Source organism: Emys orbicularis, chromosome 3 (genome assembly GCF_028017835.1).
Source record: "Emys orbicularis isolate rEmyOrb1 chromosome 3, rEmyOrb1.hap1, whole genome shotgun sequence".
NCBI lineage: Eukaryota > Metazoa > Chordata > Testudines > Emydidae > Emys > Emys orbicularis.
In genome coordinates this window covers 141,333,374-141,355,489 of record NC_088685.1, presented here as the reverse complement: position 1 = coordinate 141,355,489, position 22,116 = coordinate 141,333,374, and the positions used below count along the sequence as shown (strand labels likewise).

The 22,116-nt window shown below is 39.2% G+C and overlaps 1 protein-coding gene across 6 annotated transcripts in view; it reads left to right on the top strand.

The window, feature by feature from the left end:
• The window catches only part of RGS7 (regulator of G protein signaling 7), a 420,700-nt gene that overhangs the window by 198,846 nt on the left and 199,738 nt on the right, over nucleotides 1-22,116 (top strand). For all 6 annotated transcript variants that reach the window (XM_065400366.1, XM_065400369.1, XM_065400367.1 and 3 more), the window contains exon 2: nucleotides 5,764-5,860. In XM_065400366.1, coding sequence (XP_065256438.1) covers nucleotides 5,764-5,860 — 97 coding nt within the window. The remainder of the gene's footprint in view (nucleotides 1-5,763; nucleotides 5,861-22,116) is intronic.

Here is a 22,116-nt window from a genome sequence, read left to right as displayed (position 1 = left end):
GTGAAGCTCTGGAACAACCTTCCATCAGGAGTCATGGGGGCAAAAAACCAAACTGGTTTCAAGACTGAGCATGACAAGTTTGTGAAGGGGATGGTATGATGAAATTAACTACAATGACAAGTGGCCCATCTGCAGCTGCTAGTAGCAAATATCTGCAACAGCCAGAGATGGGACACTAAATGGGGAGGGCTCTGAGTTACTATGGAGAATTCTTTCCCTGGTGTCTGGCTGGTGGGTCTAACTGATTGCCATATTTGGAGACAGGAAGGAATTTTCCCCCACGTCAGATTGGCAGAGACCCTGGGGATTTTTCACCTTCCTCTGCAGCATGGGACACTGGTCATTTACTGGTTTAAAAACTAGAGTAAATGGTGGATCCTCTATAACTTGAAGTCTTTAAATCATGATTTGAGGACTTCAGTAACTCCGCGAGAGGTTATGGGTCTGCTACAGGAGTGGGTGTGTGAGGTTCTGTGGCCTGCATTGTGCAAAGGTCAGACTATCTGATCATAATGGTCCCTTCTGGCCTTAAAATCTATGAGCCTATGAAGCTTATGAAATAACAGCCTATTTTCATTTAATCAATGAGGCTTCTACCTGACAATCTTTCTCGGATGCTGTAGATTCGGAGTTTGTGAGATTTCTTCCTCTGGACGCTTTTCCGCATAGAGCTAGTGGTGTAGTAAGGGGACTAGAATTTGGAAACTTGACCACCAGTTGAAAGTCTACAAAAGACACACAGCTGTACCTGAGAATTGCAGGAGAATTTATTGTCTACAGAAATTCTTCAAAATGGCCATTAGGATTGGAGTAAAAAAGATGTCTTTCATGCTTCATTATTAGGGCTGGCTGGGAATTTTCTGAGGAAATGTTTTTCATTGGAAAATGGCAGTTTGTTGAAACTGAAACTTTGTGGGAAAGGGTCTGTTATGACATATCTCCTGTTTAAAAAAAAAAATTGGAAAAAAAAAGTTGAAATTTATGGAACATCCCAATTCGATACTTTTTTTAAAATTAAAAGTTTCACTTTTGCTTTGGAATAACTTTTCATGCAGAAATTTTAGCTAATTTATGCTAAAAATCTTTTTAAAAAGAGAAAGAAATGGCTGGAAATTATCCATACAAAATGTTTTTATTGTCTTGACCTGAATTTTTTTGCAGATTATCAGTTAATGAAAATCTTCAAAATTTTTACTTTGCATCCTGATTCAGGCTGGGAAAAGTTTTCAAAATCTCAATAATTCTCATGGGACACTCATTCTACCATATGGTTGGCATAATTTTCTCTCCAAGTCTAATTTTGATAAGAACAGTAAAAAACAAACTCTTCCAGGAGTTCAACTTGAGTCAAGCATCTAGTACATTCTAATTACATATATTTTCTTCAGTGTCAGCTTAAAAATGGCTTTCTTAGTTCTAGCTATAACAATTTTCATGTGTCACCTGCAGTGAACTGGATATAAGTCCCTATGTATTTAAATCTACAGTTTTTATTTCAAGCAAAAAACTGGTCTAGTTGAAAACCTGCAATCCCTAATCACTCAAGATAACGAGTGTTTTGACATACTACTAACTGCAGGATTTCAGTAGAAATGCACTTCTATGCAACTCTCATTCAAAGGTCTCAAAGCAGTATGCAAGCATTAAAAGTTAAACCTAACCCTTTGAATTAGGTGGAGGAAACATTCCCTGCTAGAATGCATCTGTTTTTGTTTTTGTTTTACAGTGCACAACATAGCCCGGCAGGTTAGAGCAGGAAGTGAACTACACTGTATTCAGTGGAAACTGTCGAGGATGTTTAGGAAGATAACTCTATTGGTGTATCTGAATTTTTTTTCCAGGATGCCAGGCCTAACACTCTTTTTCTTAGGAAAGAGGTATGATATCTTGATAAATTCTTGGTTTTACATCTCATCCAAAAGGCAACACAGTGCCATGCAGATGCACACATTGGCTCAGCATCAGTAATCACTAGGGTGGAAGAGAGTAACCTACTGAATGGCCATTGCCCCATTCTACACCACCTACAATATGTGTTCCTTAAATATTTTTCATCCCAACGTTGCATGAGCTCAGCTCTTCTTTGTCAGATCTGATGGGATCACAGCATGCATTGGTATGATTAAAGGCTGAAACTCTTATTTTAAGGATATCTTTTGGTTTAAAATTGAACTATAAGTACCCTATTTCTCCATCTTGCTACCTTAACACTTAGAGGTTAATCATTTCCATGAGAGTTCAAAGAGTGTCTTTTCATCTCCTCCTTCTCCTAAAGAGTATGAAAAAGACATCCATTAAATTCTATCACAGCAGACAAGTAATTTAGTCTATTTTTAATCTTGAAAGTGTACAAATTGCTCAAGCCCTTTATCCCAGAGAACTTTGTAATTTTGATAAAATTATGAATGACTCTTCTTACTGTACAGTAGTTAATACTACATTTGAACTATTGGTAACCAGACTGATTTTGAATATTCTGTGTAGTCTTTTCATTTGAGGCTCAGGGATTTGAATATTTTTGTTGCTTAGTAGGACAGAAGGGGTCTCAAACCTCACACTCTCAATCTTTTTATAAATTCATAAAGAGCAAGACCAGAGGAAAATGGGAAGGAGATAATATATAATATGTAGTGCCACCCTCACTGAGATTTAATGTTATTGGAAACCAAACCAAAACACCGTATACATATTTGATCTTGTAATAGTTATTATAAAAGATTTTAAAAAGTTCTTTTAGAAGTTGAAAAGCCTCAAGTACAATGAGTGTGGCCATCAGTGTGTAGATAGATTTTGCTTCAAATATGGGGACCAAGTTTGCCTCCCCTACACAGAAAAAACTTTGACTGATCTCTGGGACTTTTGCCTGAATATGGAGTGCTGCTTTTGGACCTATTGCCCTCAAATATAGATTTCCAAGTTGGGAAATGGAAGCACGGGGGAGACAGATAACAATATGTTCATAGATACATGGTGTGAATTGCCCTTTTCCAAATTGCTGGATATTTTCTCCCTTACATGTAATGTGAGTAGAGATTTCAATGTTACCTTGTCTGCCATTCCATCTTACTGTGACAAATATTTACTGCACTGAACACCACCTCTGGAAAGGTTCCAGGATCAACCTGAGAACCCATCACCCCAGCTTTTGTTTTTTGTTTTTTTTTTAAATAAAGGTTAAGACTAATAAATCCCAATGCATTGTCAAAGCTAGTCTGGTTTAAACAGATAAGCAGATAATAAAGGAACAGCAAGAAGCTACTACAGAGGCAAGGCAAAGCAGCTTATACTTCACTTTTGACCATCAAGTCAGGTGACTGAGCAGCAAACTGTGACACATCGGGAAGGCAAGCTACTATGTCAAACAGCAGCTTGTGTTTCCCAGATTAGACTTCTCAATCAAAATTAGAAGAGGATTTCTTTTTATCTCCCTAATTAAGCTGTTCTATCCTTTGTATTGTTTGAGTCAATGTTGATGACTAACTGAGGAGAAAAGCCTTGAGGACTGTTTCCCAAATATAATTAAATGAGGACATAATGTTTTGCAATGGAAGAGATTATACATTTGCTGAATTTAAAACAGGCAAAACAGAAAAAAAAAAGAATTGTACACACTGGGAATTGAGCTATGTACTGAGATGTATTGAATTAGATGTTTTGGAGACATAAATCGGAGCATTTTCTTCTACTTTTCATTCTCCTGAGATCTTATGTATAATATTGTACAGTGATTGTCTAAAAAAATCCATTGTTTGTGCTGTTTTTGTGAGATGAGACAAGGCCTTCTAATCCAACTAAGCACATGCAAGAAATCCTAGCTCTGTTGTAACTAATTAGGAGGCAGGTGTTCTGTTATATCTAGTTTCAGAACATCCAAACTCACTTAAACTATAATCAGTGCATACTGATTAAGCCAGTCAGTCCACAATGCTGATATTTAAAGCTTCAGAAAGGTTTTGCTCAGGGAATCTTCATTTCTGAACTTGAAGTGTAACAACACATTGCAGAGTCCTCTGAGGCAGATTCAATAGACCCATCCTAGGGACAAATTCTGATCTAGTTGTCCTGGTTACTTCAGTGGGCAACCTATGCACCAATGGTCGAAAATGGATCTTTAATCTGAAATGAAAGTCTTATGCTAAAGCTGACAGACTTTTTTTTCATTCAGGATTGCCATTAAGGTTAACAGTAACCTTCCCATTAACTTCAATAGAGGCAGGGTCTTCTTTATTCTTTAGATAGTAAATGCAGGGCCAGATTCCAACTCTCAGATGATTTGTCGCACTATTTCAGTTTCCTTAGTCAGTTCTTAATATCCAATTTTTGTTTAAAGAATGTGTATCCAAAGATCATGCATTGACTTCATTTACTCTTCATAAATATAATGAACATCTCCTTTCTTTGGAGTTACATTTTCAGTAACCTGTAGTTGTAAGCATTATTTTTGGTCTTCTACATCTTGCTATGCACTTCACACACAAGATATGCATTGTAAGTTAACATATGTTTGCCTATACAGCTGGACCTATGTGCTCTTAACCGAGTTGTCCATATATAATCCACGTGCAATTGCAGTAAATGGGTCTCCAAGTATTCTCTGTAATCAAAAATTTTAAAATGTACTTTAACATAGAGAACCAAGGATTTTCCATGGAGCTTGGATTCTATTACTAATGACAATGAAGGAATGTACAGGGGTAAAATCATTATTGGTTGGATTATTTCATTTGTATATTTTAAAATATATACAGAGAGAATTTGTCTAACTTGTGTTTCTTTATTAAAGTTTACTATATATCAGGATAAAGTTTGAGATATCTTATTCCATATATAATATATCCACTAATCAGCCTGTCAGGATTTTGACCATGATTCTCTAATAAAAGGGCTTGCTCATGCTTTCGTTTGTAGCCAACAGAAGTTTGGTTTTAGCTTGAATTAGAACAAGTGCAGGCCCAGTTGGCTTGTAAAATCTAGTCAGGCATAAATTAGCTAATACAATAAAAGTACCCAGAATAATAATACAAAAGGGCTCAAGACTTTTCTTGGCCAGCCAGCTACCAGGGGAACAACCTACATTTCTGGCTGTACTGTCTCAGTGGAAGGCAAATTCCACCATGAACATTTGTCCTTTCTTTCTCTTCGTCTCAAGAGAGAAGTGGGAATATAGGCTGCTATTGACTTAAAAGCTTCATTTTAGTTTCAAATAGCCTTTTTGATACCGTTCTCAATCACCAAAAAGACTGCATGGGTCTTTTCATGCAAGGAAGTGAGCACTCATAACTTCCATTTAAGTCGAGGACTGGGGCTTTTGAATAGAGGAAAAAGCTTTTACAGCATCTAAACCACCTGTGAATGAGACTATCACAGACACCATTTTGGAATCTTTTGGGAGAGGGGGGAGTTTAGATAGCTGCTTTAGACACTCTAAAAGCTACTGGTTTCTTTTATATTGGGTAACATTAATAGAAGGTGAGATTCTGTCTCTAATAATGGTTTGTAATCTCTTCAGAATGAAATCTTCCTGCTATGCCTCAGCATTCCTCTCTCAAGTATTGTCGGAGCACAAACTCTCATTGCATTAATGCTGTTCTTAAATAAAGAACTTGTGGTTTTTTATCCTCTTCAAATAAAAAATGAAATTATTGGGGGAAAAAAGTCAAATAAAGGTAGCAGGCCCTCATTTCTGGGAGGCTGAATTAAGGTTTTCAGATAATAGATTTCTGCTAGGAAATAATGCTGGTTTTATTTTTTCTTTATATTCAGATGGAAGACGTCATAGCACGCATGCAGGATGAGAAAAATGGGATTCCTATTCGTACAGTCAAAAGTTTTCTTTCCAAGATTCCCAGTGTCTTTTCTGGTAAGATTCAAAGTGAATTTCATACTGTTTAAAGCACTAGTGGTGCAAAGGGGTTCTTGGACACCAATCATGTACTTAACATGAGTATTCTAAGAAATCCACATAGTCATCTGATCTGGGAAAGAATTGGCTATATTGCGAATCCACTGAAAACTGGATTTCTTGGGAAAAGGGTGTGTTTCTGCTATGCGTTGCAAGGAATTTACTCAAAGGCTTTTCTAGATAGTCCAGTAAATTAAGCAATGGCAATAGTAGATTTACTGCAGAAAGGCAATTACAGGTAGGTGGCAATATTTTTAATGCACCATATTTTCATTTCAAAGTAATTTATAAATCTGTTTTCAGGCTATAGGTGCACTGAGTTTGGTTGTCTATGTAGTCTAATATCTTAACATAAGAACTGTCATATCAGCAGCATCAAAGGAAGGTGAACCTTCCATCCCACAATGCCATGTGTGTGTTGTAGTACCATAAATGAAATTTTTTTACTGACTCCCACATAAAATCAACTTATGATGAGAAGCATGAGGGTTGCTGTCCCTTGTTTCAGTCTAGTAGTGCAACTGCAAATGTATCTGTCTTATTTGTTCATATATGTAGTCAATATCATTATTTATATTTTTTAAAAGATATTAACTATTTGTACCTTGTGGATATTTATCACTAAATTACTGACACCAATTTGCATTTATTACTTTCTGCCCAACAGAGGTTGAATTCTGGAAAAAACAAAGATGTTGAGGCTGGGACTGAGCTGTACCATGAAAGCTTTCACAGCATCTGCCCACTTCATAGCTGGTCCTAATGAATGTTGTTAGCTTCTCTCTTTCATAAGTGCAAAAATCCACTCCATTTTTTTTTAATCGACTGGCAAAATCCTTTTCATTTTCTTTGTTTCTATTTTTGCTATCAAATGACTGTAGAATTCCTTTGAAGTAGATCTTGGTGTCAAACCTATACACTGTAAAATGGCTAATAACTGCATAGGTTCTGTAGTGGAGAAGGTGCACCCATCACAGAAAATATTTGCAGAAATTTGCATCATGTAGAGCAGCACAAAATGTTCTATATACCTTAATATATAACTTCTGGGATTTCTTTTGAACAGTGAAAAGGAGGAGTGCAGCCAAAGATACTTCCTATGAATGGATAAAAACCGTTCAGGGTTTAAAAGAGAAAACATAGCATACAAATACTGGCCTCTGAGAAGTTGACCTTTTTCTCCCATAAGAATGTAGAGTGTGGGGTTCCCATGAAAGGATTCATCTTAATTCTCTGTCTTTCTTTGACTGCTGTGGGTCCAGACTTATGTCTACAGTTCACTTATAGGAGACATTATTTCCAAAAGCATTTTTTACTTGTAAAGAAATGGTCAATGATACTTGTAGAAGTTATATTAAAATAAGGTACCTTTTCTTCAATAGTACAGGTTCCAGTAGAAGTAACAGCAACTCCTATGAAGGAGGTTTGTTCATTTACAGAAGTTCATCTTATTTTTTTGTCTTAAAAACTATAAGAATCAGAGTTTATTGTTCCTCCCCCAAATCCTCTCTATCACATATTATTCCAGTAACTTTCACTACCCGATATTAACCTCCATCCCAAACATATTCTATTTTTCCCACTGTTCAAAGTATCCTCGTTTCTGTGGATGCAAATAACTGAACTCATGAACATATAATTAAGTTGGTAAAGTTCCATGTATAGTACTCCCCTCTACTCGATGGCATCAGAACTGCTTGACTTTGTGCTAGGCCCTTTCCTGCTGTCAGTAATTCTTAAATTAATGGGTTAAGAGTTCATGTTTATGGAGCAGGAGTATCTCAGCTCTGCCATAATGATCTTCCAATTATGAAGTTCTAGGTGGCCACAGATTTGTTGAAGAATAATGTTGTACAGGCTATGTTGACTGCTACTCCCATCAAAAGTATCCATTTATTAATTCAGCATTAAAGTGGGAAAAAATCATTAGTTTTAAAAAAAATGTGGAAGTTAATGGATTGCTTTATAGCTAAACCTGAGTGTGGAGTTGTCTACCTGGAAATGGTCTGGCCAATGGGAAGATGTTAAAATGATGAGTGTATAGGTGTAATTTGAGATGTGGCTGGCTGCAAGACAATATTTGGACTTACTGAAGGCTGTGAAGTTATTGGACAAGATCACGAAGTACTCCCATTGGGTTCTGGTATCATTAACAGATCACAGAGCCAGTTCTAGGGTCTTCATTTAATGAACAAACCTTGACAAATGTAATTTTGTCCCAGGTCTACAATCTCTCAAACAAAAAATGGCCAGAGACCATTTTGCTGCTGTAGACAATCATCTATCCTACATGTTATAGTAGATCTGTCCCCCTTGAAGGAATCCCACAGTTAGATACAAAACAGTGAATGTAAAATACTTTCAATCCAGGATTCTTCACTCACAGTGCTGTTGGAGTTCTAGAGCCGTTTTGCTCAGGTGTTGCATAACTTTGCAAGGTGCAAGCTGAGGAGAATTGGGCCCAGAGTCTTCTGTTGCACAATCGGTTAAAACTAAGCACCATCATATTTTAGTAGGCAAATATTTATTTAATAAATATGTTTTAACTTTGGGAATGGGTAGAATATTTAAATATTTCATATACTTAATGGAATAAATTCAAATTTCACAGTATGCATTCAACATTTTAAAGTATGGTGTATGGCTGTTTAGTTCACTAAAGAAAAGATGATCGTAAAACTATATTTTGACATGCACAGAATGCAAAAATTAGGATTTAGCCATAAAATCCTGATTACCATTTTGGATTTTCTAAAATCCATGCGTCAGGTTTTCACAGCAACACTTGCCCACATTCTCATGTTGCATAGGTTTCTGCAAAGCAACATACTAAGAAGCTTGCAAACGTCTCAAACTGGTCAGTGACACTTCTCTAAAAGGAGACATTGAAAATTGTCAATACAATGAAGATTTCACAGCTTTTTTTGGAGCCTTTAAATAATCTTGTAAACTTCAGTATGTATCGAAGCATTAGTGTTTAAACAGGCTGTACAAATGGAAAACAAATTCTGGAATACAGTCCAGAATGATGGTCACAATGTAATGGAGGCAGGTTTTGCAACTGACTTACTAAAGACAAGCTAGATCTGTTGGTTTACCACAGTGAGGCCTTTTAAGTGCAAGCACTTCCACCCATGCTTAACTTTATTCACAAGAACATTCCCATTGAAGCCAATTAAGCTACTCACTTATGTAAAGTTAAGCAAGTGCAATCTTGTTTGCAGGATTAAGTCCTTAAATGATAACTTTGCAGTTATTCTATTAAAATGCAAGAGTGAGTTTTTCATTTTCATTTACTTGTATTACATATTACTGATCATGACAACACCAAGTGAAATATTACTTTAAATAGCATTCTCTTTTATTTAGAATAATGTCAAATGACTGATTATACCCACTTAATGTTTTTAAAAGCATTACAGTTTAGCAAAATTTCAAATCAAGAATTGTATCTGCATTTGATTTTAATATAGAATGTTGTGATGGTAGCTTGTCATTTTTGTATAGGCATTCCTTTAAGATTTTTACAAATACAACATCTGTGCTACTAAATATCTCAAATGAAGGGCACTTCTTAATTTATAATCATTACAAATGGCTGTGATAATAAAACATCAGATTATATCAGCATGTAAACTTTGCACAAAAGGACAATTAGCCAACATTACATTCATGTGCTCATACAGAACAAGCACATAGTGTGTGGTTGGGGGGGGGGGACTGACATCAAATCATTATTTATGCACAAAAACATTGTTTTTGTTCCATTATTTTTTGTCCTTTTTTCAAGTGCAAATTTGTTAAATTATCTCTCAGGATCTGTTTTAAAACAGATTTTTCAAATAATTTGAAAACAAAGAATGTGAAAATACAGAATATATATGCATTTATACTCTGTGTGTGTCTGTGTGTGGTATTATATACTTAAGGGCCAAATTCATGTGTGGTGTAACTTTATTGAAGTTGGTGGAGTTAAACCACAGCTGAATTTGGGCCATGGATTCCAAAGTATTTAATCCCATTATTTCCTAATTTTGTGAAAAAAATCTATTCCTGGGCTAAAACCTTGTGTGCCAAGATTCAGTCCAAGAATTTTTAACACCAGATTATAAACCTCTGAAAACAGAAGTATATAATAGCAATGCTGGCCAGTGTAGAGGGACTTATTGCAGGGGGAGGGATAGCTCAATGGTTTGAGCATTAGCCTGTTAAACCCAGAGTTGTGAGTTCAATCCTTGAGGGGGCCATTTAGAGATCTGGGGCAAAAATCTGTCTGGGGATTGGCCCCTGCCTTGAGCAGGGGGTTGGACTAGATGATCTCCTGAGGTCCCTTCCAACCCTGATATTCTATGATCTGCCCATAACCTCTATTAACATTAATGGGCAGATACACATGTGAGTTCTTCTGCATCAAGATGAAACTGTACTTCTTATTATGCAAATAACAACTACAGTTAACAATTTAATACATTACAAAGTCTGTGAGAGAAATGATTGGGCAAATTATACATACTTGTATCCAAACATTGAAGAGGAATAAAAGCATTCTAAAAATAGCATACTTGGCAAATTCCTACTGGAACCCATGCTGAAAGAATTACAGGAAGTTTGCCTCAGTACATTGCCTACTCTAACATTTTACTCATGCTACCCACGAACCATTAGTGGTCACATTATGCTGATCTGCCAAATGATTGTGGTGCATTTTGATAGCCTTGTGAGAAACAGAGGTAAAAATCACACACCTAAAAAATGCACCTTATGCGTTGTACTGTGATCCTGTCAGATCTCACGCTAAGTGGGGTCAGACTAGTACTTGGGTATAAGGCCAAGGCGCTGCAGTAAGTGGTGCTTGTGGTCATTAAACATTCTATGGCACATCTAGCAAGAGCAGCCATCCTGGCCAGCTTCCAACTCGGGTAATTGCTGTTTATTCTGTCTATCTAATTATCCCTCTGTAGTTTCCACTGGATGTTATTTTTCTTTCCCTATCTTAAAATGTTAGTGTGCTGTTAAACAATTGCCCAGTGAGGTTGCTGATGGTAGTTTTTATAGTTTTGTATATTGATATTGTTAAATGTACATAGCTTTTTGGGTTTGAGGATAAAAAGATACAGATATTTTATACTCTCTGCAAGAAGAGGCTGTTTTTATTTTAACTAATTATTTCCAGTCTTCTTTCTCCTTTTTCAAATACATGGCAGTTTTTCATGTGTATTTTATACACCTCTTCTAAGATGTATTTCTCCGTGCCAGATAAGACCCTTATTCAAGATTATTTTCCACATTACTTGAGAAACAAGTAATTTTCTGATGAGATCTTCTGCCTCTAGTAGCAGCTCAGGAATGATAGTGTCTTTCTCAGAAACATGAGAACAGGGTAAAATCTGTCTTTCAGGCAAAGTCCACACTTCTCAATTGCTAGATTGCCTTTGAAATCAATGGGTTTTTTTTCTGCTCATGTTCGAAAGAAAAAAACAGAACTACTCTTTCAGTGATTACACGGATTGCTCCATGTGCTCTGCAGCAAACTGGGCCAAAGTTCTAAGCAAGGTCCCCCTGGGTTCTCTGGAACTACTTTATGGAATTCTGCAGCAAACTGGAAATTCTGCAGCAGGAGCAACCAAATGTTAAGAATGAAGGTTTATAATGCACTAAATGTGAAAATGAGCAGTACAAAAAGGATAGAATCCTTCGTGTCATTCTGGATTTCCAATGCATTTATTGTTTGCTGTTCCCAAAATCTGAAATTGTAATTTGCTGCTAAAATACAGAAACAATTCAGAAAACGCTTCCCTTAAAGTTGTGCATCATTACTTTTCTCTGTCCTCTTCTATCTCCTTGTTGTTGATGATGTTTATTGTGGTAGTGCCTAGATGTCACAGCCCTATTATGCTAAACTTGAAACAAACCTATAACAATAAGATGTTCCCTGTTCCAAAAAGTTTTCAGTCTAAGGTCTTGGCTACATGACAAAGGTGTGATCATGAACAAATTCAGTTAAAATGGTTCAATCCCCTTGGTAGACTCTTATTTTGATTTAAAACAGACTTATTTCTGTTTAGTTTAAGAATTGGGAATTGGATTAAGCTAAACTGAAATAAGTCATTCTTAAACTAAAATAAGAGCAAGTGTCCACACAGGGATTTTGCACCACTTTAACTTGATAGTTATGGCTGTTCAACTTAAAACTGTCTCGTGTAGAGAAGTACTAAGTAAGTGATAATCCTATAATTTTCATTTATATTTGTTCTCAATGTTTTTCTCTCTCCACCACTTTCCTTCACTATTCTCTGACTGACTCTACCTACTTCCTGCCCTTGTTTAGTTGCTGTTCCTGTTTTCCTTTCCACATACCTGCCTCATCTCTCACTCCTAGTTCTAGTTTTCCAAATGTTTCATCTCTTCCTCTAGTCATCATCTCATGACTTTCTCCCTCTTTCCCATTTTCTTCTCTGCCTGCTCCCCCTATTTCTAAGTTTTGTCCTTAGTTTTCTATCGCTTCTCTTCATCCGCCCTTTTAATATTCTCTCCTTTAGCAAATTTCCCTTTGCACACCTTTATTTCTCTCCTCAGTCTTCTGCTAATTTCTGTCTCTCCCCTTTTTATTCTGAACACTTGCTAATTCACCTAAACACCTACATGTAACATGCACATTTGCCTTTTTCCTTGCTCCTGTTATCACACATGTACACATGGAAATGTACACACGTCCCTCCGATGTGCCAAGAAGATACCGCTTGCTTCAGCACTGCTCTCCTGAGCTACCTCTAGAATGGGAAATCTGGCTGTTTGAAGTGGGGAGGAAGTGTTGCCAGGACCAAATAGTCCTCTTTTGTGTTGTTCAGTGTCTGAAAACTGTTAGTTCTCAATCAAGCTGCATATCGGGGTTTGGACAATTAATTGAAAATTAAGCTATAGCTGAAATGTGGCTGCATGGACATGCTACTTCTGTGAAGTAAACCCAAGATAGCAGCCACAAGCTCTGTGAGGAAATCCTACAGATCCACCACATTTAAAAATGACAAGACTATATGCAGTTTTCATTCACAAGTGGACAGCTCCTTTCAAATGCCTTTGTAGTAAATTTGACATATACTATTGCTTGTGGCCTACTGTTCACCTACAACCAGATAGACCGTGTAACATAGGCTCTTTGGGGCAGAGATCTGACTTTTATCATGTTTGTATAGTGTCTAACATGCTGTAAAAATATTAGCTGTAGTACCTGTCAGGGTTCCCTCCCCACTCTGAACTTTAGGGTACAGACATGGGGACCCGCATGAAGACCCCCTAAACTTATTTCTGCCAGTTTAGGTTAAAAACTCCCCAAGGTACAGATTTTTCCTTGTACCTTGGATTAAATAATGCTGTCACGACCAAGTGATTTAAACAAACATTTAGGGAGGGCCACTTGGAGCCCTATCTTCCCCAAATATCCCCCCAAGCTCCTACACCCCCTTTCCTGGGGAGACTTGAGAATAATATCCTCACCAATTGGTACAGGTGAACACCAACCCAAACCCGTGGATCTTAAAACAATGAAAAAATTAATCAGGTTCGTAAAAGAAGAATTTTAATTAAAGAAAAGATAAAAGAATCACCTCTGTAAAATCGGGATGGTAAGTACTTTACAGAATAACAAAAGACTCAAGAACATAGAGGATCCCCCCTCTAGGCAAAACCTTAAAGTTACAAAACCAAGGATAAACCTCCCTCTAGACAAGAAAATCACAAGCCAAAATAAAAATAAGCTAACGCATTCCCTTATTAGTACTTACTAATTCTAATTGAGTTGGATTGCTTGCCTTCTTGATCTGTCTCCGCAAGCACACAGAACAGACAGAACAAAGCCCTCTCCCCTCCCCCCCCCCAGATTTGAAAGTATCTTGTCCCCTTATTGGTCCTTTTGGTCAGGTGTCAGCTAGGTTACCTGAGCTTCTTAACCCTTTACAGGTAAAAGAGGAATTAACCCTTTAAGGGTAAAGAGGGATTTTATGCTACCCTTAGCTGTATGTTTATGACAGTACCTGATTCTAATCCTGAGAATTTCATAATCATCAACACTTACTCTTAAAAATGTCTGTATCTAGACACAACAAAGGGCGGTATTCAGTTTTGTAACTAATCGGCTAGTGAACATATGTATGTATCATTGCCCACCACTGGATGGAAGTAGAACTGCCAGATCATGTCATTGGTCCTACATTGCTAACAGCTAATGGAGATTTCCCCAAATCTCTTGAGGGGATTTCAGGAGTGTCTGGCTTATTTGACCTCTTCCCTTCCAGTTTGCTATTCAGGGTCTATACAAAGAAATGTCGAAAATAATGGGGAAGATAACAGGAATAGAGCAATAATATGTAGAACAGTGGATTGAGAGATTCCTAATTTCAATTAAAATAGATATCTTAATTTTAAAAAGTATATAGAAAAGAGAAACAATGTATCTGATAGGTTAATCATATATATAAAATGTGTACATGTGTATACATCTTTAAATGATCTTTCTGTGTATCCCTCTTAACACACCCAGCCTTCTTTACAGTGCCTGTCTGCATCACTGACGCACACTGCTCACCAGCACCTGGTTTGTAGTAACTAAGCAGTCAGTCAAAGCAACAAATATGGTAAGGGATAATAGAACCTTTTATATAAGTGTATATAGAACACATGCCTAATGCACCGAACTTCCTGTGGTCAGACATTAATGCCTCATGGCACTCTGGGCTCCACAAAGACACAAAGTGGTGAGGAGACACACGTTGGCCTGCACCAAGCACTTAAGGTTTCCCAAAGCCTTTGTGCAGAGAAAGATGCTAGCCTGCTTGCCAAAGTCCAGTTGGTTTTGGGAGTCCACAGTGTAATGAAGGACATTCTAGCTGACTTGTGTATTGTCCAGCTCCCATAGTTTTTAATGTGCTAATATGTTCCACCCCTCAGACCTCTGGGAAAACTGAGTGTTATGCTGTAAAATACATGACTGATATCACACATTTGTTGCCATTTTCCATATTATGGTGCAATACTGTGTATACTTTGTACAGGGCCTGTGTACTTTGACTGATAATTTAGGGCATCTAATATAATATGGCATATCTCCATACAAGTTCCTCTGTAGAGTATGTTACTGGGCTCAGAAAAGAGTAAGACATACCTTGATTAGTGTTGTACTTTCTGCTAACAATTATTGTATAATGTTGTTAAACTAAGAGAAGCTTTTGACAGGCTTGGTTGCACTCTCTGCCAGTGCATTGTTTGTGTCTCAACTGAAATCTCTACATTGCAGTTGAATTGCAAGCTCTTTGTGGCAGAGACTCAATCATGCTTATATTTTCAATAGCTCCAAGCATGCTGTTGTAGCTATGTACATAATTATCCAAGACGGTGACTGAGGATAAATCCCCGAAGCCTCTTTTGAAGCTTTGAGTGCTTGATCTTCAATTCTAAAATTCAATTTAACCATTTCTAAGAGTCCAAATAAGCTTTTGTGCTTGACAGTGAAGCTCAAAATCACAGGGCTTGAATGTTCAGATGGCACAAATCTAAAATAGTGACTGGTAGCTGGTGTGCTGTGCTATACAGCCTGCTGTGGTTCTGCTATGCTCTTAAAGTGAAGTCAAAATACTCTTATTAACCTGTTTTCATTTGTAGCATCAATTTGTGTAGGTACATAATGCAGCAAAACATACAGATCTGAGTGGTTGCTGTGTCTTTTTGCCTTAACGTTTTGATGAAAGAAAGTCTTGCAAGGGGTAAGGAAAAAAGAGGGGGCTTGGTATTAGTCTCCTTAGATTTTATATGCCTTATGAGAATGAAGCTGCCAATCTAGCTGCTTCTTAATCATCTCCACAATCAACAAAGCTAATCACACCAAAAATTCTAGGTGTATTTTCAGCTAACGTTGATTGGAATATCAGAAATTGATAGGAGATGGATGATTTGCATAACACAGGGTTCATCTCTAGGGCTGTGAATGAATAAAAACTTGTTTGAAATAAATGTAGGAAATATGACATATGAATCATAGAGATTATGAAGAGCACTGAGATCATATTTGTTTTAACCAGAGGCACACAACAAGCAAATGGAACAGTCTAGCTGTTCAGATCTGGATTTGGGCAAAAAGAAGCATTCATACTTTGTAGGTGATGCAATGCAGTAATTGGTTTTCTTTTGGCGATATCCATATTGAAGGCTTCATATATCATAACATGGCATATTTGTTTAAGACAGATATATTGATGTGGTGGTGCCATGCAGCCTTTATGGAAAACTGCTGTATAAATTTATGGAGATCTAAAATATATAATGCTCAGAGACTATTGCTGGTGAATGTGATAAATCATAAAAATTGAGGTAAGTAGTAACACATACATGCTAAGCTGTACATAGAATTGAATCTGTGTTTGTACGGTACCTAGTACAAAAAGGTGCTGCTGTTCCATGACTGTGGCTCATAGATCCAATTGCAATACAGATTAATAATAATTGAATCAAAATTGATCTAGGAAACTTTGAGTCCCAACATGAACCATAGAAACTCAAATGAGTAAGTCCAGTTGCAATTCCTTTTCAGTTCAAGTTGAAAGTGAATCTTAATCTGGGATGTACAGTAAGCAAAATGTCACTCTTGATAATCTTCCCTTTTTCCCAGCTACCTGGGGATGGGTTGCCAGATCCGTCTGTTCCAGCCGGCCAATCCAATGCTTCTTCCATATTCACTCCATTCTCCCATGCACAGTCTAAGCACTGTTTTCTTGGCTTCCTCTTGTTCCCCACCCACAAACTCTAGTCTCAAATCCTTCCTTGGTATGTGCCTGTACCATCTCAGTCTCATCTCTTGCAGCTTCTTCTGATATCAGGAGTGAGAGCAAGGTCTGTGTTGATGTGTTTCCACATGTGGCCCAGCAATGTCACACCTCTCACTGCCCTTAAACATTTCATTTCAGTGGCTTCAGGTCTTCTCAAGTACCTCTCTCTGGTCGCTTACGTCTCTGATCAGTACAGAAGTGCTGGTCTTACCATGGCTTTGTACAGCTGTCCCTTAAGTAGTATGAGCATCCATGTATCATAAATCACTCCACTTATCTTGTGCCAGAGTTCCCCATGATCAGCAGCCTTGTTTGCGGTTCTCTGTCAATATCTACATTTGCTGCTAACCAGCCCCCATAATACTTAGCCACTGGCCCTCAATGTTGTTATCATCTGGCTTGGTTCTGTATGAGTCATACATATGAATGCAGTCTTTTCTTTCCTCATTTTGGGGCCATGGTTTTAATTCCCTGTTCCAGGCATCAATCACCTGGACTAAATCTTCCTCACTGTCAGCCATTAGTGCAATGTCATCTGCATAGATCAACTTGGTACTACCTCCCATTTGGATATGCTTACTTCTGATGTCCATCACTATTATGAATAGTAATGGACTAAGTACTGATCTGTGGTGGAGCCCAACCTTCACCTCAAAACTCTGTTACACTGAAGTCCACATTTTTTTGTCATGGAACTGTCATACAACACCATCTGGACAAGGTCCTCTGGTGCTCCATAGAATTGTAGCAGAGGCACCAGCAGTTGCCTAGGTAATTTGTGGAATGCTTTCTCCAAATCAAGGAAAGCCCAACTGTGCTTGACATTTCTCTCAGCTTCTTTTCCACCAACTGTCTAGTGATGAACATACCACCTGTTGTCCCTTTTGCTTTACTAAAATCAAACTGCTCCTTCCCTAAAAATGGGCTCCACATTTTGGTGAATCACTTCTGATATTTTTTAAAGATATTAAATGTTCCTCTTTTAAAAGAAATCATGGGCAGAAGAAGCCTTCACTTTATTCTGTTTTTAAATTCAGTGGTGGTGTTGGCCAAGGCATCTCAATGCATCCCCTTGAAAAAACAGTAGACGGAATGGGGTTTTCCCATCATATCCAACCACTGTGTACAAACTAAGCAGTGAGACGTCAAGAACAACTAGTTTCGTTTGAAAATACAATGAGGTTTGCAGCTGACTATTTCCACACAATCCAGAGCAGTGTGGACTGAACAAAAGCATGGGTTTGGAACAAGTCTAGCCTGAAAGTTCTATGGTACTCTGTGTGTGGGACCCCAAACATGTGATGAATAGATTTTGCTTTGGGTTGCATCCTTTCCTTTCGTTGGGCACAATAAATGTGAGTTTATTCTTTTTGAAGATGGTGGCTGGTGATGATTCTGGAGAAACTGTCTATTCCCAACAGAATAGTTTGCCTTAGGATGATGGAATCATTTTCCCTTCCATGTGTGTTATTTTATCACTTCCTTAGAGAATCCCCAGTTGGGATTCAAATGTTCATGATTTTTCTAGAGTTAATATATTTTCAGCGCTGGGTTCACCCTCTTGTTGCTTTCTGCATACTCCAGATTTCTTCACTGTTTTTCATTGCTGTAGTAACTGACATGAGTTAGATCAGAAAATAAATAACTTTAATAATTTGGTTGGATCAACAAAAATTATCTTTACTTATTAGTTGGCCAAGGAAGAATTTACAGAGTCGTGGTCTATCAATGGACAAAGGACACTTAAAGCAGAGGCCTACCCAAACTAAAACCCCCGATCCACACACTTCTGAACTGTGTGGAAATTTGAAATCTGAAATAAGATCTGGATATGAAGACTGTAGTCTTCCAAGCACTTACATACGTACTTGCAGGATCTGGGCCTAATCTTGCAAATGGTTTCTTTCTTTATAATAGGCTGAGCCAATGGGCTTATCTTTACAATGGACTGAGGCAAGATGCTGCAAAGCTTAGGCTATTAAAAACATAGATCCAGATCAGAATTTTCTGGCTTGACTCCACCTCTACCTTAGCAAGAGGATATCTTATCATTTCCTTAGTAAAGTGACCACAGAAACATTTGTCATGCATCTTTTCATTAGTTACTCTGAGTTTGAACCAGAAAGTTCTGATTGGATCCAAAAGAACAAAGAGATGCTTGCGGGTAATAGATTTTAAAATGTGATGTTTAAAAATTACAAGCCAATTTATTTTCTTACTGATGCCTATTTATCTGTGGAATGTAGCATTAATGAAAATTATGCTACTGAATTGCACTTTCTGCTGTATTTATTTATAGTAATTCAGGCTGTGCAGTGGGTTAGGCATCAGACTGTGAAGCCAGCATCCCATTCAGTTTTGCAGCTGTAAAACACTTAATCCTTCTGTGACTCTGTTTCCCCTCCTGTAAAATGAGGATAAAGTTTACCCACCTTTCTGAAGCACATTGGACTCTCAGATGAAAAATTCTGTGATCGCTAATAATGATTATTGGTTTTGGTGAGACAAGAATTGCAAAGAAATAACTATAGAAACATTTAAGCTTCTACTTCAGGTTAAATTCCAAAACCTGCACTTTGCATCAAAAATTAAATGCAAACCCACAAAAGCTATGTTTAAGTCAGTCTGGCATGTTAATATTGTACAATAGAGTTCATCATTACCATGGACAATAGCTGTGACAGATATGGCAATTTTCTGCAATGTCATGGACAAACCTTATTGAATTAAGTTAAACCTTATTGAATTAAGCTTTTGTATTATTCTGGGCCCGGGTTTGTATGTAATTCCAAGGAGGAAGGCAATCACAGCCTCCTAGGAACTAAGAACAGTGGGGAGTGATCAGGCAAATTCACTTAGGTTGTAACATTGTCTGGCTATGCCGAAAGAAGGACAGGAGACATTTGACATGGGTTTAATCAGGCCGGCAGATAACAGTGTACAGTGCAGGTAACCCATGTTGACTCCATAATTACCCAGGGGGCTTTTACCAGCTCCCCCCCTTTTTCCATCCATGTCCCTCTGGCAAGTCCATTGCCGGGACCTGACCATACCCGGGGTGAGGGGCTTCCATCAGCTCCTCCTATTTTTCCCTCCCGGTCCCTCCAGCAAATCCATTGCCGGGACCTCACCATCCACCCCCGCCTCATAGGAGGGTTAAGGTGGGTTATAAGAATGGGGGATTGGCTCCCTGCCGTACCAATCACAGGAGTCCCCAACTGCCCCACATTCATTCCTTTAATGAACACCTCTTTTTAAGTCCTTTTCCAAGCCATTTATCCGGTCACTGTATACCTTTCCTATGGATTACCTGCACTGGTCATCCGCCACAAGGAGGTGCCAGCAATTAGCTTGGCTGCCTCCTCCCCACACCCAGTCGGGTTTCCAGACATCTCCTAATGCCATCTTTTATATCAGTTAAAAACATGACAGCATGTAAGTCAGACAGGTGAACCCAATGCTCCCGAAACAACTCTGCTGCCCCATATACTATGCCAGGATGTGAAATTATTGTCCCTCCTATGGTCTCAAGGAATTTGGCCACCTCCCTGTTCACATACCTCCTTGCCTTGTCCACCCTGGGGGGGCTGGGGGGGGGAGGGAGGGAGGGAGAAAGGCTCACGGCTCCCCGCCAGACCCTGCACTGAAGCATGTCTGACCAGATCATGTTAACTCATGGAAAAAGTTAAAGGATCAGCCCCAAGTTCCTCCTTGATCTGAGCATTAGTTCCACCCCTTTAAGCATTCCCAAATCGTTTTCCCCAAGATGCACCACAATTATATCTGGGGGCTGCTGACGGGCCCACACAGCATATAACATTGGTATTAGTTGATCCCATAACATTCCCCTCCTTGCATGCCAACTGAGTATCACCGCATCACCAAAGCCCAGCTGCAAACCCTCGGGCAACTTGGACGCGTGCCTGTGGGCCCAAAAGACAATACTGTGCCCGCAGAGCCACACCACCGTTTGCATGGCTGGTCGTCCGATAGCTGTAATGAGATTATGACAAATTAATGCTGATTTACCGCCTGAGGTCTTACATACGTTCAGTACGCATCCGAATGCCACCGCCCGATTGCCTCTGCTCCCAGACCTAGCTGTGCTGTTGCCGTTGCCACCCCGATTCTGAATGAGTCGGAACCAAATTCATGGGCTGGCAGCCCCAACCTCATCAGCCCCCGTCTCAACACCGTAACAAATTGATATGCTGTGAGGGAATTCCCGTCACCATGCATAAAAAGGGGGCCTTTCCCCTTTTGCCGTATAACCCTGTAGGCCTTCAAAGCCCAAACTGGGCAGACCCCAGGCTCACCCCCTGCTGGAGGATCAGATTCACCCCTGCCTCGCCCCACCTGAACCAGGGAAAAGGGAGAATTAATCCTCCCCCTGTTCCTTCCTGCTCTCATTGTTCTGTGTCTGCCTGGAGCCATGCTGAGACAAGGGCCTGCTTCTCTATTCCAGGACTGAAGTGGGAGGAGGGCTTTCTCCCTTCTCCCTCTCCCTGCTCTGCTTCCAGATGGAGTGGAGCCGAGTTAAGCTGTACCCCGGAGCACTCCTACTGAGGCCTTGTCTACACTACCACTTTACAGCGCCGCAATTTTCTCGCTCAGGGGGGTGAAAAATCACCCCCCTGAGTGCTGCATTTTTCAGTGCTGTAAAGCGCCAGTGTACAGTGCACCAGAGCTGGGAGCTGTGCTCCCAGCGCTAGTAGCTACTCCCCTCGTGGGGGTGGTTGTTTGACAGCACTGGGAGAGCTCTCTCTCAGCACTGGTGCCACGACTACAAAGCCATATTAAAGCGCTGCTGTGCTTCACGTTGCTAGTGAAGACATACCCTTAGATTTGCTGCTAGTTCCTGCCTTTATCCTGGGACTGAAATAGGGGGAAGGGCTTCCCCCCCCCCCTCTCCCTGATCACCACCCTGCTTTGCTTCCACGTGGAGCCGAGTAGAGCTGAACACTGGAGCCCTCCTGCCTCAGCCTTGGTCTGTGTAAAAAGGAAAGCTCCTGGCCTGTGCTGCTCCTTTTCAACCCCTGCATTCCTTGGGGATGAGTCAGCAACCACTCTGCCCCTTTTGCAGCAGTTTTCTTCCCCCTCCCAGCCATAAAGCACTGTTTCCTTCACTCAGCCAGACCAGCCAAAAAAAACCCTGCTTAAAAATGCAGGGCGGTCACCTCCAGACAGGTACCAGCACTTGGAGAGGCTTGACTATACTGCTTCATACTGGATTCTCTAGATACCAACAGACAAAGAAAGGACTTTTGGATAAATAGCCTGAATTTAAACTGAGTCAGGACCTACTTTCCGATCCAGCAAATGGACAGGACCTTCTGTCCAAGGGAGGCCCCAATCCTTCCTTGGAAAAATTGGAGGGACTTGACCTATTCATGAGGGGAG